This window comes from Grus americana, chromosome 17 (assembly GCF_028858705.1).
Source record: "Grus americana isolate bGruAme1 chromosome 17, bGruAme1.mat, whole genome shotgun sequence".
Classification (NCBI taxonomy): Eukaryota; Metazoa; Chordata; class Aves; order Gruiformes; family Gruidae; genus Grus; species Grus americana.
In genome coordinates this window covers 6,404,023-6,417,305 of record NC_072868.1, presented here as the reverse complement: position 1 = coordinate 6,417,305, position 13,283 = coordinate 6,404,023, and the positions used below count along the sequence as shown (strand labels likewise).

Here is a 13,283-nt window from a genome sequence, read left to right as displayed (position 1 = left end):
TACTTTTGTGCTGCTCCAGGTTGGTTTTACTTTCTCGGCCCCACAGGCAGAGTTGACCCTGTAAGACCCGTGAGCTGCCAGGTCTCCAGCACGCTCCCCGCGTCAGCTGGGAGGAGATGCAGCACAGTAGGGGCGTGATCTGCAGCGAAGAGATGGCTTCATCTGCTCTACCATCTTCCACACTGCCATGTTTCAGTGCCCTCCTGCCACACTTCACCACATTTGAGCCAGTTTGCAAATTAATTTTGGGGCATACTAAGGGTTTTGGGCATACCTCAGCCATACCAAGGGTTTATTTTTTTCCTCAAGAAAAAGCTTTTCCTGCTCCCAGCTTCTATTTGCAGGATTTTGAAACCCTTCCACCTGCTCACCCCTCTGCTGCAGCACAAGATCCTCCCCTGCCTCCCCAGTATCATTTCTCCCCGGTATCATTTCTGCACAGTGTCCCCAAAGCTTTGGGGAGCCTCTGGGCTCAGCAGACCCCAAGTGCTGAGCTGCAACCAGCCGGGCTCTGCTGGTGGGCAACAGCCTCAGCGCCCCCCAGAGCCCAGAACACAGGAATGTTGGCACCACTGTGCTCTTATTTTCATAATATAAAATGTAAAGGTATCGCTTTGCTGTGGTTCACAAAGCAGCGAGAAGCAGCTGGTGGTGTGGCTCGGCCGCCAACGATGCAGTTTTCAAGGGTACTTCTTGTGCATCTCGGATGCGCCTTTTGTGATAGGAACAAACAACTGGCTACAAGTAGCTAAAGCACAAGGAAACTGTTAGAAAAGATATTCCCCAGAATCAAAGCAACGCACAGCCAGAGGTCCTTTAAAAGCTTCCGCCTGAAGAGAAAGACCACAAAAACCCCACTGCCTCCTGTCCTGCACAGGACAGTCTGTTCTGGCCTGGGATTACCTTTCCCTTCCCTACCTGAGATGCCCTTCTCTCTGCAGCTCCTTACAGATCCGCTCCACTGGATGGCTCCATGCAGCCCACAGAGCTGCTGAAATACCAAAATACCGGAGTTTGGGACGATCCCCCTGTCCCTGCTTGCTGAGAAGGACCCTCGGGACTGGGAGCTCACGCTGCTTCCAGCCACAGGACTGCTGCTACGGCTCCGCCAGCCAGGCTTCGAGTGCAAAACCGAATTTCTTTATAGAAAGCTAGAACTACAACTAAACAAAACCCAAGCGAGCGCTCGGCTCCCACAGCAGCGCAGGGGGACGTGGGCAGGAGTCTCGGGCACGAGGGTCCACGTTGCAGTTTGCAAAAGGATTTGGAGAACTTGAGTTGTTTCAGGTTGGGTCCAGGACAAATCCTGCAGACTCCAACCATCAGCATGTGCCGGAGCAGCTCAGAGCGGCCGAGGTCCCCCCCCAGCCCGGCTCCCCGGGCGAAGCCTGCGTGCCGCGGGCATTAGGTGGGATCTGGCAAAGGTCCCTGAGCGCCAAGGCCAGCACCCATGTATGCAGCTGGCACCGCAAGCCACGCCAGCCAAAAATAGCGCAAAAACCACAGCACTGCTGCAAACCCAACCGTCACTTCTGCAGAAAAAAAGGTCCCCGTGCTGAGGATGATGAGGGCAGCCTGTGCCAGGGCCAGCCGGGAGCTGCCACGGGCAAAGAGTGCCAGAGCTGGCACCAGCCAGAGGCTTCGGGGCCATTCCCACGCAGTGCCATAAACCAGGAATTTAAATAGCCCATAAAGAGGTCAGCGAGGGCTCGGAATAATGGCAGCGCGGGAGGGAAACCATCCTGGGCTGGATTCCATCGAGGGAGTCGGTCTTATCACATCCACGCGGGCCAGCCAAACAGAAAACCCCGTGGGAACGGCGGGCAGCCCTGCAACCACGGCTGGGTGGGTTTTAAACGGCTGGGAAAACCCAATTTATTAGTGTTTGAGGGTTTTTTTTCCTGGGTTATTTCTCTCTCTTGCCTAGACGGCCCCCTCAGGAACCCAGCCGGAGCTGGGCACGGCTGAGCTGCGCTTGGTAACCTGCAGAGAAGGGCTGGAACAGCCCGAGCTCAGCTGCCAGCCCAGTGACGCTCGGCCGGAGAGCTGCCAGCAAGCGATGTCAAAAATAAAAACGTTTGAGGGGAGAGAGAGGCCACGGAGCCATCTCTGCTCCACGCCCGAGAGGCAGCACCAGGGGCTGGGCAGCGGGTGCTGCACGGGGCTGCAGCTGCAGCACGGAAAACCGACACTCCTCGGGGGCTCGATAAAGCTCAGCTACAAGAGCGCGCTGCCATGCGAGACAAGCCTAAAAATAGCACGCAACGGAACACAAGAAAGCACGCGCTGAGCGTGCCACGCAGCGCGAACCCGTGTGAACAGCGTGCAGCGGCGTGCAAGGACACACGCCAGCTGCACGCAAAGAGAAGCCTGCAAACAGCGTGCAGCCACACGCGAGTAGGCGTGCAAGCAGCGTGCAGCCACACGCGAGGAGGCGTGCAAGCAGCGTGCAAGCAGCGTGCAGCCACGTGTGAGAAGGCGCGCAAGCAGCGTGCAAGCAGTGTACGGCCACGCGCGAGGAGACGTGCAAGCAGCGTGCAGCCATGCACCAGGAGGCGTGCAAGCAGCGTGCGGCCACGCGCGAGAAGGCGTGCAAGCAGCGTGCGGCCACACGCGGGGAGGCGTGCAAGCAGCGTGCGGCCACGCGCGGGGAGGCGTGTAAGCAGCATGCAAGCAGTGTACGGCCACGCGCGAGGAGGCGTGCAAGCAGCGTGCAGCCATGCACCAGGAGGCGTGCAAGCAGTGTGCGGCCACGCGCAAGAAGGCGTGCAAGCAGCGTGCAAGCAGCGTGCGGCCACGCGCAAGAAGGCGTGCAAGCAGCATGCAGCCACGCGCGAGGAGGCGTGCAAGCAGCGTGCGGCCACGCGCGAGGAGGCGTGTAAGCAGCATGCGGCCACGCGCGAGGAGGCGTGCAAGCAGCGTGCAAGCAGCGTGCGGCCACGCGCGGGGAGGCGTGCAAGCAGCGTGCGGCCACGCGCGGGGAGGCGTGCAAGCAGCAGGCCCCTCAGCACCGCGCCCCGCCCCGCCCCCAGGCCTGCACTGTGCGAACGCCCGCGGGAGCGGCTGCGCGCGAACCCCCGTGCAACGCCACGCAAAACGAGCCTGCAAGAAACACGCCACGCGGCGCAAAGAAGCGTGCAAACAGTACTTTTAAATAATAGAAAAAAAAGAAACACATAAATACATATAAGGTCTTAAAAAGCGAGGAAATATTTAAAAGGCACCAGCCCAACCACGCGCCCGCTTTGCGCAGGCGCATTGCCTCCCTGCCGCCGCGCAGGCGCAGTGCCCACCCCACGGGGCTGCCCGCGGCGCTGCCTGACGGAGCGGCGCCCGCCCCCCCTCCATCCCGCCCCCCCCCCCCCCCCGCGGCCACCGGCGGAGCGCGGGCCCGTGGGGAGCTGCTGCGCGGCTGGGCCGGGCCGTGCCCGGCCGTGCCCTGGACAGGCGGTCAGCGGTCAGCCGCGGCGGGGCCCTGGTGGGACGGCGGCGCCCTGTCGGGGCGCGCAGGCGGCGGGCGGGGGGTGTCCCCCGGGCGGCGCGGCCGGCTCCGAGGGCGGCCTCTCCCTTCCCTCCTCAGGGCGGAGGCAGCCCCGGGATGGCGGCGTGAGGCGGCGGCACTGCGCCGTGAGTACGGGCCGCGGGAAGCGGAGGGGAGCGGGGGGGGCAGGGGGGAACGGCACCCGCCGGGGCCCAGCCTGCCTCCGGGCCGGCGGCGGGGGGAGAGGAGCCCCCTTGAAGCGATCCGCATTCCGCCTTCGCGCTGGCAGCGGCCAAACGCGGGTCTGCCGGACCTGGAGGTGACAATTCGGTGACTTTGGGGACCGGGAGGAAGCTCTCGGGGGATACGGGGGGGGGGTGTTCCCCGTGGGGTGACGGCGGGAGAGCCGCGCTCTCACAGCCACGCGTGCGTGAGTTATGAAAGAGCCGGCTTCAGCCTCCCGCGAGCATGCTTAGAGCTTTGCCAGCCGACGGTGAAAATAACAACGCTGCATACCCCCCCCCTCCCTCAAGTCTTTTTTTCCCCTCCCCTCTATACCTCTGTTCTCAGTCAGGCTCATCTCCTAGCTTGCTCTAGCAGCTTCCAAAAGCAAACCCAGGCCCGTTTCTCCCCAGACCAAGACAACTCTCGGACATCTATTTGTCCGGCGGAGAATACGGCACTCCGCAGTGCTGCTCTGCCTGGCCAGGCACCCTCCCTGCCAGCCCGCAGATGCTTTGAGCCAGTTGCAAACCGAGTTGACAGGCTGCTCTGTTGTATAAACGTTGGTCATGACATCCCGAACATGCAAGTGCAAGAGAAAATGAAAAACAAAGCTCTTAAATGCAGTCCACAGCACGCTGAACTCTCCTGTACTTCATTACCTCTGTACTGAAACATTATAATTGATGTTGCAAATACTGTCACAGCAGAGTAACTTTTGCCTTTCCAACCTACATGTCATAACTCCCCAGAACCCCTTGCCAGTACTGCATTTTTGCCTCCCGTTACCTGAGACACAGAAAACTGGCCTTTATCAGGTTGTATTCAGGCTTCTGAAGCCTGTTGAAGGCACAAAAGGTAGAGAAGAGATGGAATTAAAACTAATTATGTTTTTCAGGGAATTTAGAATGGACCTGGAATTCATGATCCTTGGCAGTTAAACAAAGGCAGGGGGTGGGAGCGAGGACCACTGACAACTAATACATTAGTACAAATGAAAGCAGCGATACTTCAGGTGACAACTGTCAATGTTGACCTGTCTTCCCACCACAAAGCTGGCTGACTTAAGGTTCTGCTCCTGTGATTTAGCATGCACAGAAACACGGACCATACTGCTGCCTTCCTGCTCGCAGGTGGAGGTTTGTTGGCCCTGGTGCTGCGAGTGCACGGCACTACCTCTGCATACAGGCTAATCAATTTCCCAGTCAGTAAACAAAGTTCGGAGAGCAGCTCTGGAAGCGATGAGAAGAGTGGCTCAACAGGGAGCCTCTGCTTTCTCACAAAATGAGTTGCTTTGGCTTGTCTCTAACTTTGAGAAATCAGAACGCTTCATAACCCCAAGGCTTGGTTAGTCGAGGATTTGCTGCTCTTTTGGAAACTGTTTGCAATTCTGTTGCACCATTTCTGAGTCTACATCAAGTGTTCAAGGCGTGAACTTATCAAAGACTGGGATAAGGCCTTTGCCAAAAATTGAAAACTCACTTTTTCCAGCTGAGTCATACCAGCAGATAAGCTTTTAAAAAATATTAAAAATAGCAGCAAGGCCAAAAAGCCCCCTGAGAAAGTTAAATCCCTGATACTGCAAATAGATCTTAAAGTTTGAACAGTTATAGCTCTTGGGTTTTTTAAGAGAGAGGGTTGGCACCTAGAAAGCTGGTCTGTTGCTTTTCTTAGCTGAACTCCTCAAACTTGTCACTTGATAGTTCTTTCACCTCATTTTTTTTTCCCCAGTGCTTTGAATATTGTGTATTTTTTAGCAGCTGTTTTGGGTGCTACGTGGTATTTGAGAGTTGGTTTTGAACACATGCTGGCAGCACGAAGCACTGCCCGCCCACATCAGTTCCAGTTACGTGACCATGACAGGGTTTTGATTTAAACAATTTTAAGCAAACTGTACTACTACAGGTGAGGTACTCAGTGCAAGTCCCTGAGGCTTACTCTAAGTTTATGTGCACTCTGTAACTTGAGAGATTTTTAGCTAGACAATGTAGCTTTTCATTCCCAAGCAGAAGCTTCAGCTTCTGGGAAAGGGGCAGATTGGCACCAGCACCCAATAAAAAGGTTATTGGGTCTTTTATTGCAGACCTTTGGGCTGCCAGCTGTTTCTGTAACATCTGCCTGGGAAGTTCCTTGTGGACAGTACTGGCTTAATAGCTGCTGTAGTAGAGTCTGAACAAGCTTACCCTTTAAGTGCTTAGTGAAAGCCAGCTGATTATTGTCCCCTGTCAGGGTAAATGGACTGTTAAGGAATTAAGACATTCTCGAGAAAGGTACAGACTTGGTGTTGGCATACTGATGTATAAAACCTACGGGGTAGGAACACCTCTCGGCCTCTTAATTGCTGAATTAGCTTGTAGAATATCAAGGAACAGCTTGCTAGCTCCTCAGATGGATTTATTCTAAAATGTGACTGATCCATTGCAAAGCACTACAGACTTGCGCTGTGCTACTCACTTTTGACTTGTCATAATTAAAGTTTTGTTTCTGGCTGGGAAAGGTGTGCCGCTACCCTCGCACTGCAATTTGAAAATCCTCCCCACAAACATGCCAGTAGGACCTGCTGGTTTTGAATGGTCCTGGGAGGGAAGATGACAGAAGGAAGGGCTGCGAACATGATGGAAGCCGATTAATAAGCATGTGGAAAAGTATTGGTGTTTGCTTACTAATGAGGTGCACAGGGAACCTCCCCAGGCTGCTCCTCTGCCTGCGGGAACTGGCAGGGAGGAGGCTCCCGAGCGCTGACTGCAGGGAAGGCAGCAGGAGCATCACCTGCTCTCTGCTGCTGAGGAGTCTGAAGCAAGTTCAAGTGGCTCTAAGAGCTGCAGAGGAGCGAGAGGAGGTAGTGGTGGTGTGATGAAAAGGAGCCGTCTGGTAAACATGAGTGGCCGCCAAGTCAGATGACTTGAGCGGGAGCATGAGAGCAGTCTTGAGGATAGCAGGACACCAGGCTGGCTAAGGAAGGAGATGAGTCAGGCAGGGAAGAACAAGAGCAACTGGTTGAGGAAAAGCAGGATGTGGTTGTGAAACAGGGAGCTGGCTGAAATACTGTTGGGTGACAGGTTCTTATTTGCTCTGGGACGTGGTAATCTTTAGCTTGGATCATGAGGAGGGGACAAAGACAGCAAGGTAGGAATTTTTCATTTGCAAGTTTCACCTTGCTTGAGAATCTAGGCAAAACTGAATATTGTTACCGCTTCAAGAAGGGACCGCCTGTCCTGTGCACCGAGGAGAGTGATAGTTCCCTGCTCAGTAAGGTGTTGATAGCAGGAAATGCTGTTTCTCTTTGATCAATAGCGTGCCAAGAGAACTCAGTCTCATTGCCAGCTATATAAAGGTATCTCCAGTGAAGAGCTAGGAAGAGTACATAGCTTGCTAGTGGAAAGTCCCTTGAGGAACACAGAGCTGCAGAAGTCTCAAGTAGTAGGCACCTTACCTAGGATCAGCTGTGGGATGCAGCAGACAAAGGGTTTTAAACCTGTAACTGCTAGATAGCAAAGGGGCAAATGAAAATACAGAAATAACTGTTCAAACATTTGCATTTGTTAGAAGTCCAAGAGGTTTCCAGACTGAAGGGTATTGACATTGAAACCTCATAGTAAAAATAACCACTATTAAATGGTTCTTTGTTCTGCAGAATGGTTGCATTGATTGCTACAAGCAACTGGCTCTTGCAGGAAAGACAAATATTTTAAAATGGGTAACTGGTTCAGAGATGGATTTGTCTATGTAGGAAGTGTTCAGGTAATGCTTACACACTTAGAATCAACTCGCTGTTGAGAGCATTATCGCTTAAGTCTTTGCTGTGGTGAGGAGGCCAGACCATGGGGTGAAATGCAGCTACGTCACAAATTATAATTATACTCTTAAACTGTAGTCAGTTGTAAAGTTCAGGGGCTTAAGTCTCAATAGTGACATGTGGCCTTATTAAAGCTGAAAGATCTACAACATTATTCCTGGAAGATTCTAGAGCTTTGTACCATCCTTGCGCTCTGACAGACACATCATCTTAGGTTGGTTTTTATCCTTTTCTTTACTCCAGAGACAGAAAGCCCAAAGCAATTGTCTGTAGGCGCTTTAAAGCTTCAGGTACGGGTGACCCAAAGACTGCCACAAGCAGTCAAGCTGATGTGATTTCAGGGCTGGATCTAGCAAAAGTATGACATGATGTTTACAGTGATTTGTGCTGCTGGGTGTTTGGAGCACTTGGGAAAGAAAGACTGTAGGAAACTTCAAGGAAGGAACATTTTGTTTCTTTGTTGTATTCAATGCAATCTAAACTAAGAAGTTGGGTGGTGGGGTTTAATTACCTTTCTGTTCAAATACTTGTTAAATCTTTTGTTTCCATTCTTCCCCTTGGAAAAGGTTTATCTGATACTTCCACAGTACTTTTACTCCAGAAACATCTAAGTGATTCACAAAGGCTAGCAGACAGCATGTTTTGTTAAGAAAAGTAATCCTTATTTCCAGTTTAAAGATGGGAGAAACAGGCTTGGTTCTAGACTTGCCCTTAAAGATACGAGTGAATGACCTGCATAAAACAGGACTAACATCGGGAGTTTTATTCCTTTGACTTGACTTTATCCATATTGTAACATAAAATAACTTCTTCCTTATTCTTTGGCTGCCTAACTGCAGCTTAGTTTTACTAATTGAACCCTAGCTGCCCTCTCTCTGCTGGAGAACACTCTTTGCAGGAGTGCCAGCACAACATACTTTCCCCAAATATTCTTAATCTGTTTGCCCTGGTAGCGATTTTGGCATGCATTCTCTCTCACTGACACGAAAATAAGTCCTGCTTGCTAAGAACACAGTGGATGGCAGCATGCTTCTTTCTTCTGACAGCAGAGCCGGTTGGTACCTACAAGGTTACAGAGCTGTCAGACAAGTCTGACCTCAGTGTTTTTTTGGAAGAGAACCATGTGTGGTTTTCTCTTGGCTTTTCTGTGCAATCCCTCATTGTCCCTCCCTTCACCAGGAAATCCCTTCTCCTGCCAAGAGCAGCCAGAGGAATGTGCTGTTTGTTTACCTTCTCGCTCCTTCATCCTACTAACCTTCCCACCCCCCAGTTATAATCCTAACAGGCACAGCTCTTCATCTTTCTGACAGAGCACTACTCAGTTGAGTATTTTCAGATAAAAGGATTGCTGCAAGAAGCTGTTCTGACCAGGCTCTGCTTAGTGGGGGTGAGGCCATGGCATTCCGCAAGGCTGGGGCTGTCTGTCCTCTTGCCTGTCTTTCTGTGCCCATCAGCAGCTGCTTTGTTCAGTGTTGCATGTCACCACAATGTGCTGCAAGATGGCAGGAAAGGGCACGCTTCCCAAGCTTTTCCCTTTCCAGCATTCCCCTGCGTGATTTTGCCTTTTTGGGGTAATAAGCTAGGAGTCTCTACGTACCACCTGCTTCTCATGATTTCCCTACTGCATGAACTAAAGGAAAACTTCCAGTTATTCCCTCCCAACAGTATTGATATCCTCTAGCCTGACCTGCTATTGCTATCCCAAACTGCTGAACTCCACTGTTCTATCCCCTTGTAACAGTTCTGGCTGTGAACACACCTGTAAGGCATTTATTATTTTTAAAGCCATCTGACATTCTAGGATGAAGATGTTTGTACTGCTTAGAAAGAAAAAGACCCCACACATAGTGTAGTTGTTGTGGTTGCTAAAGTTGTGGTTGCTAAAGGTAGAAGTGTGTTTTCTGCACTTGTAGTGTGCTGCCATCCCTCATTAGAGAAGCCCTTAAAGCTCACTGTTTCCACAGGGTTTTGTAATAATCCAAATGAGGAAATCCTGTGTTTACAGCACTTATGAAAATTGCCATTTTGAGACTGTCCCCTCTTTGATTTATTCACATACTTTGTTTTATCTGACTTTAGCTGATTGGCAAGGATTATAAATCCCTTAAGCAGGGACTGCCCTCGCCTTTGTTTTGCAGCCTGCACACTGTCAAGGCTTTCTTGTATAGCTACATCTATAGCTTGAATTTTATGCTGTCCGACTGGAAGACTTTATAATGGGTCTGTGCATGGGGAGGAAGCAGTTTGCACGTTTAACACTCCCTAGACACTTTTTGCACTGACACTTCCTTAACGTTTCTTTGTAGCACCTAAGAGTTTACCCCTCAGTTGCATTTCTTTTTACCATCGCTCAAGTCTTTGGATGGTTTTGGATAATATGTGTGTAGGGAAGGTTGCAGCAGCTTGTTTTCCTTTCCGTTTTCCCCTCTCCCATTCTGTTCCTGCACTGTGCTAAGAAAAGGGTCTCACAACTGTTAGCCTGCGTAAGAGCCTGAGAAACAGAGCGCACAAGGGATACACTTCAAACTAGCAATAGATAATCATGTCCCCATGAGTGAGTGGTTGAGAATGCAGGAAAAGTTTCCACCAGCTCTGAGACACACCAGAGTTTAGTGCTGGGACTTCAAGCATCAGCATGTGGTGCTTGGGAGTGAGTGAAGCTGTATGAGAAGAATGTTTGTTGATTTTTTTTTGCTGTGTTTCTCTGACAGTCTGACATTTTACCCCTCACTACAGAACAGCCTGAGCGCCTGCGTGCCAGAGGAGTTACTGGAGACTTCTGGAGCACACCCGATTGCTGCTGCCACAAGGCCCCAGCCAGCCAGCCACAATGTACTGCCTGCAGTGGTTGCTACCTGTCCTGCTCATACCCAAGCCCCTCAACCCAGCATTGTGGTTCAGTCACTCAATGTTCATGGGCTTCTACCTGCTCAGTTTCCTCCTGGAACGGAAACCTTGCACGATTTGTGCCTTGGTCTTCCTGGCAGCTCTGTTCCTCATCTGCTACAGCTGCTGGGGGAACTGCTTCTTGTATCACTGCACAGGATCCCAGTTGCCAGAATCAGCTCACGATCCCAGCATAGTGGGCACCTAGAAAACAATAATCTTCCAGTCTGCTGAGGGCTCTTGTTTTGCTTTTAAAAAGGGGGTGGGCTAGGGAGGAGGGGGGGTGTTAGGCATGTGACTGGAGTAAAAACAGCCTGTTTCCTGTAACTTTGTGTGGACTAGAGTGGTAAATTCCTCCCACTCTGCCTGTGAAATTCGACTTGTTTACTGTGTGAACTCTGGCAGCACCACCTGCTTTTTTAGAAGCAGAAATCTTTTTTTTTTTTCCTTCCCGTATCACCGGGAATGGACACCAGCCCTCCTAACTGAGAACTGGTGGAGGACCCAGCTGCTGGGCTCTGCCCAGCTATTGTGCAGTGGTGGAGTCGTGTGTCACTTACTTGTCTGCATTAGGCCACGGAGGTCTAACTCAGGGCTCTCAGCCCACTGATTCTGCTCGAGTAGCTACAAGATTCTCTCCATCTTTCTCTTTGTGGGGAGCCAGCCTTCCCACCTTGCTGATCAAGGGCAAGCTCGACAGCTCACAGATGCACTTGGCCAAAAGCTGCTGGAGCCAGAGGCAGTTGAGTCATCTCCTCCTGCTCAGCCTGCCAAAGAGATGCGTGCACTGCCGAAGTGCTTTCTGAACTACTTATGCTCCAAGATCATAGCCTGAAAGCCTCAGTTATGCTGCTGCTTTTATAAAGCCTCACAGGTAGTAGAGACTGTCTCTTCGCCTCCTCCTAGATTTCAGGGTTTACTGAGGTATTGACCGTTGGGATAAAGAACCAGTTTGCTACAAGATGTGGGGTTTTGGAAGCCACTGTGAACCTCACCCGACAAAACTCACACTAGCCCAAAAGGCCAGGTGTGGGCAGGGCAGGAGAGGATCCCGAGGTGGAGGCACAGCTTGAAGCAGTAAATGCTTCAGCCGTTTTCAGTGATAGCGGTTTTGGTGACAGAAGGTGCTGCTGCTACTGACTGGAGACCAGGGTTGGCTGGGGGAGGGCCTGGTGTCTCCATCACCCCCGGCAGAAGGGTGTTGGGAAGCCATGGTGGGTCAGTCCTGCAGCCACGGCTGTGCAGAGCTCCACGCTGCATGCAGTACTCTGCAGCCGTGGCTCTTGGGGAGCCCAGCCTGGGGCAGGGGTTTGTTTGTGAGAAACCTTAGAGGTTAACACAAAATACTGTCTCTAAATTTTAAAGGGTTCCCTCCCCTTTGCCATCTGTTTGTCTTTACTTCAGTCTCACAGTGGAGAGCAGCAGAAGTGACTGTTGCTGTCCTGAGGAAGTTCAAGCTATGAGGTTGTGAAACTTCCAGAGTATTGTTTGTTCATTGCACAGCTGTTCAAAATGTTTAATAAAGCTTTATAAACTTTGGTCTATGGCCTCCTGCCCAGCATGATGCGTTGGCTGCGCATTGCCGATGCCTTAGCCCGGCAGTCGTGTGTCTGCATTGTTCTGTTCCCAGCACCATAACCCTGGAGAGTCCCCGGCAAGAGGCAGATCCTGTTTGCCCTGTAGCTCCTGGGACTGACTCTTCTCGTTAACTGTTTAACCTGACCATGGGCAGACTGAGAACCATACTGGCAGTTCCTAAACAGACTCACAGGAGGTTGCTTCTGGTTGTATCTGCACCTAACATGACAGAATCCCCCTTTTTAGTGCTTACAAAATTAAACCACAGAGCCATGTCCTGAAAGCCGCTAATCCCCAACGCCAGCAGTAGAAGACTTACCTGCCAGGCGCCTACGCAGCGTAAGCCCATCCTACAACATCACATCTTCCTGACCCATCCCCTTGCCATGGGCAGAGACCAGGCTGGAACCCAACTGCCACTTGGGTTGTGTCAGCCCTTCCCCAGCCTTGGCCATGACCCCACGTAGTACTGGGGAAAGAAGGGCCACGTGCTGCAGCCAGACATGGGACTATCGGAGCTGAAAATGGCTTCCTCTGCCCTTGCTCCAAGCCCTGAAGACCAAGTCCAAGTTGGAAAGGGTTCAGGGTGTATCAGTGTTTACGCATTTTAAAAAAAGTGTGTGCCACATCACCAAGAATAGACGTGACAGCTCTGTCACCTGTCAGGCCAAGGGAAATCCCAGTAGCTGTGGTGTCAGCTGCAGCATAAGTAACAAATAGAAAGGAGAGGTGAGGGCATCTCATTTGCAAGCTATGGCAAGACTGTTGCCTGTGCTCTGAGCAACTTTTGAAAGTTTAAGCTAATGCAGTCAGTTCTTTTAAGAGTACATTTTGTTGCTAACTAGCCAAATTGCACTCTACAGCAATTTAAATAAATCGTAGCCACAAAGCCAGACAGTCCTGCGGATGAGAGCAAGCCCTGGCTTTGTACCTGGGGTTCAAGACAAGATGCAGCTGCGGGGTTCCCCTTCTGCGAGACCCAACTTGGAGCAAGAAAGCACTTCAAAAGAGGGAGGCTGCCGGCGTAGCGACAGGAGACCGATGGATAAGAAACCTACTTTTTGCAGCCCTCCCACCCAAATGTAGATAAAGAGCAGTCTTTGATATGCCCGCAGCCCTCCCCAGCACACTGTCTTACCTTCTTCAGGGCACCGAGATACCATCTTCATTTTAAAGATAGAAAATTAAAGCAACTTCATCACGGTCAGACAGAAAGCCTCAGGCAGAGTGAGGAACCCAACCAGGTCTCACATCCCATGCTAATGCCCTGCTCATCCTTCTCCTTAAAGAGACCATGAAAAACCAGCCTGCGACTGCAGA

The 13,283-nt window shown here is 51.5% G+C and overlaps 1 protein-coding gene across 1 annotated transcript; it reads left to right on the top strand.

The window, feature by feature from the left end:
* The first annotated feature begins 3,387 nt into the window (after positions 1-3,387).
* On the top strand, positions 3,388-11,924 carry BLCAP (BLCAP apoptosis inducing factor). The gene is made up of 2 exons (XM_054845812.1): positions 3,388-3,627; positions 10,236-11,924. The coding sequence occupies exon 2, from the start codon at positions 10,330-10,332 to the stop codon at positions 10,591-10,593; it is 264 nt and encodes an 87-aa protein (XP_054701787.1). The 5' UTR covers positions 3,388-3,627; positions 10,236-10,329; the 3' UTR covers positions 10,594-11,924.
* Positions 11,925-13,283: the final 1,359 nt, after the last annotated feature.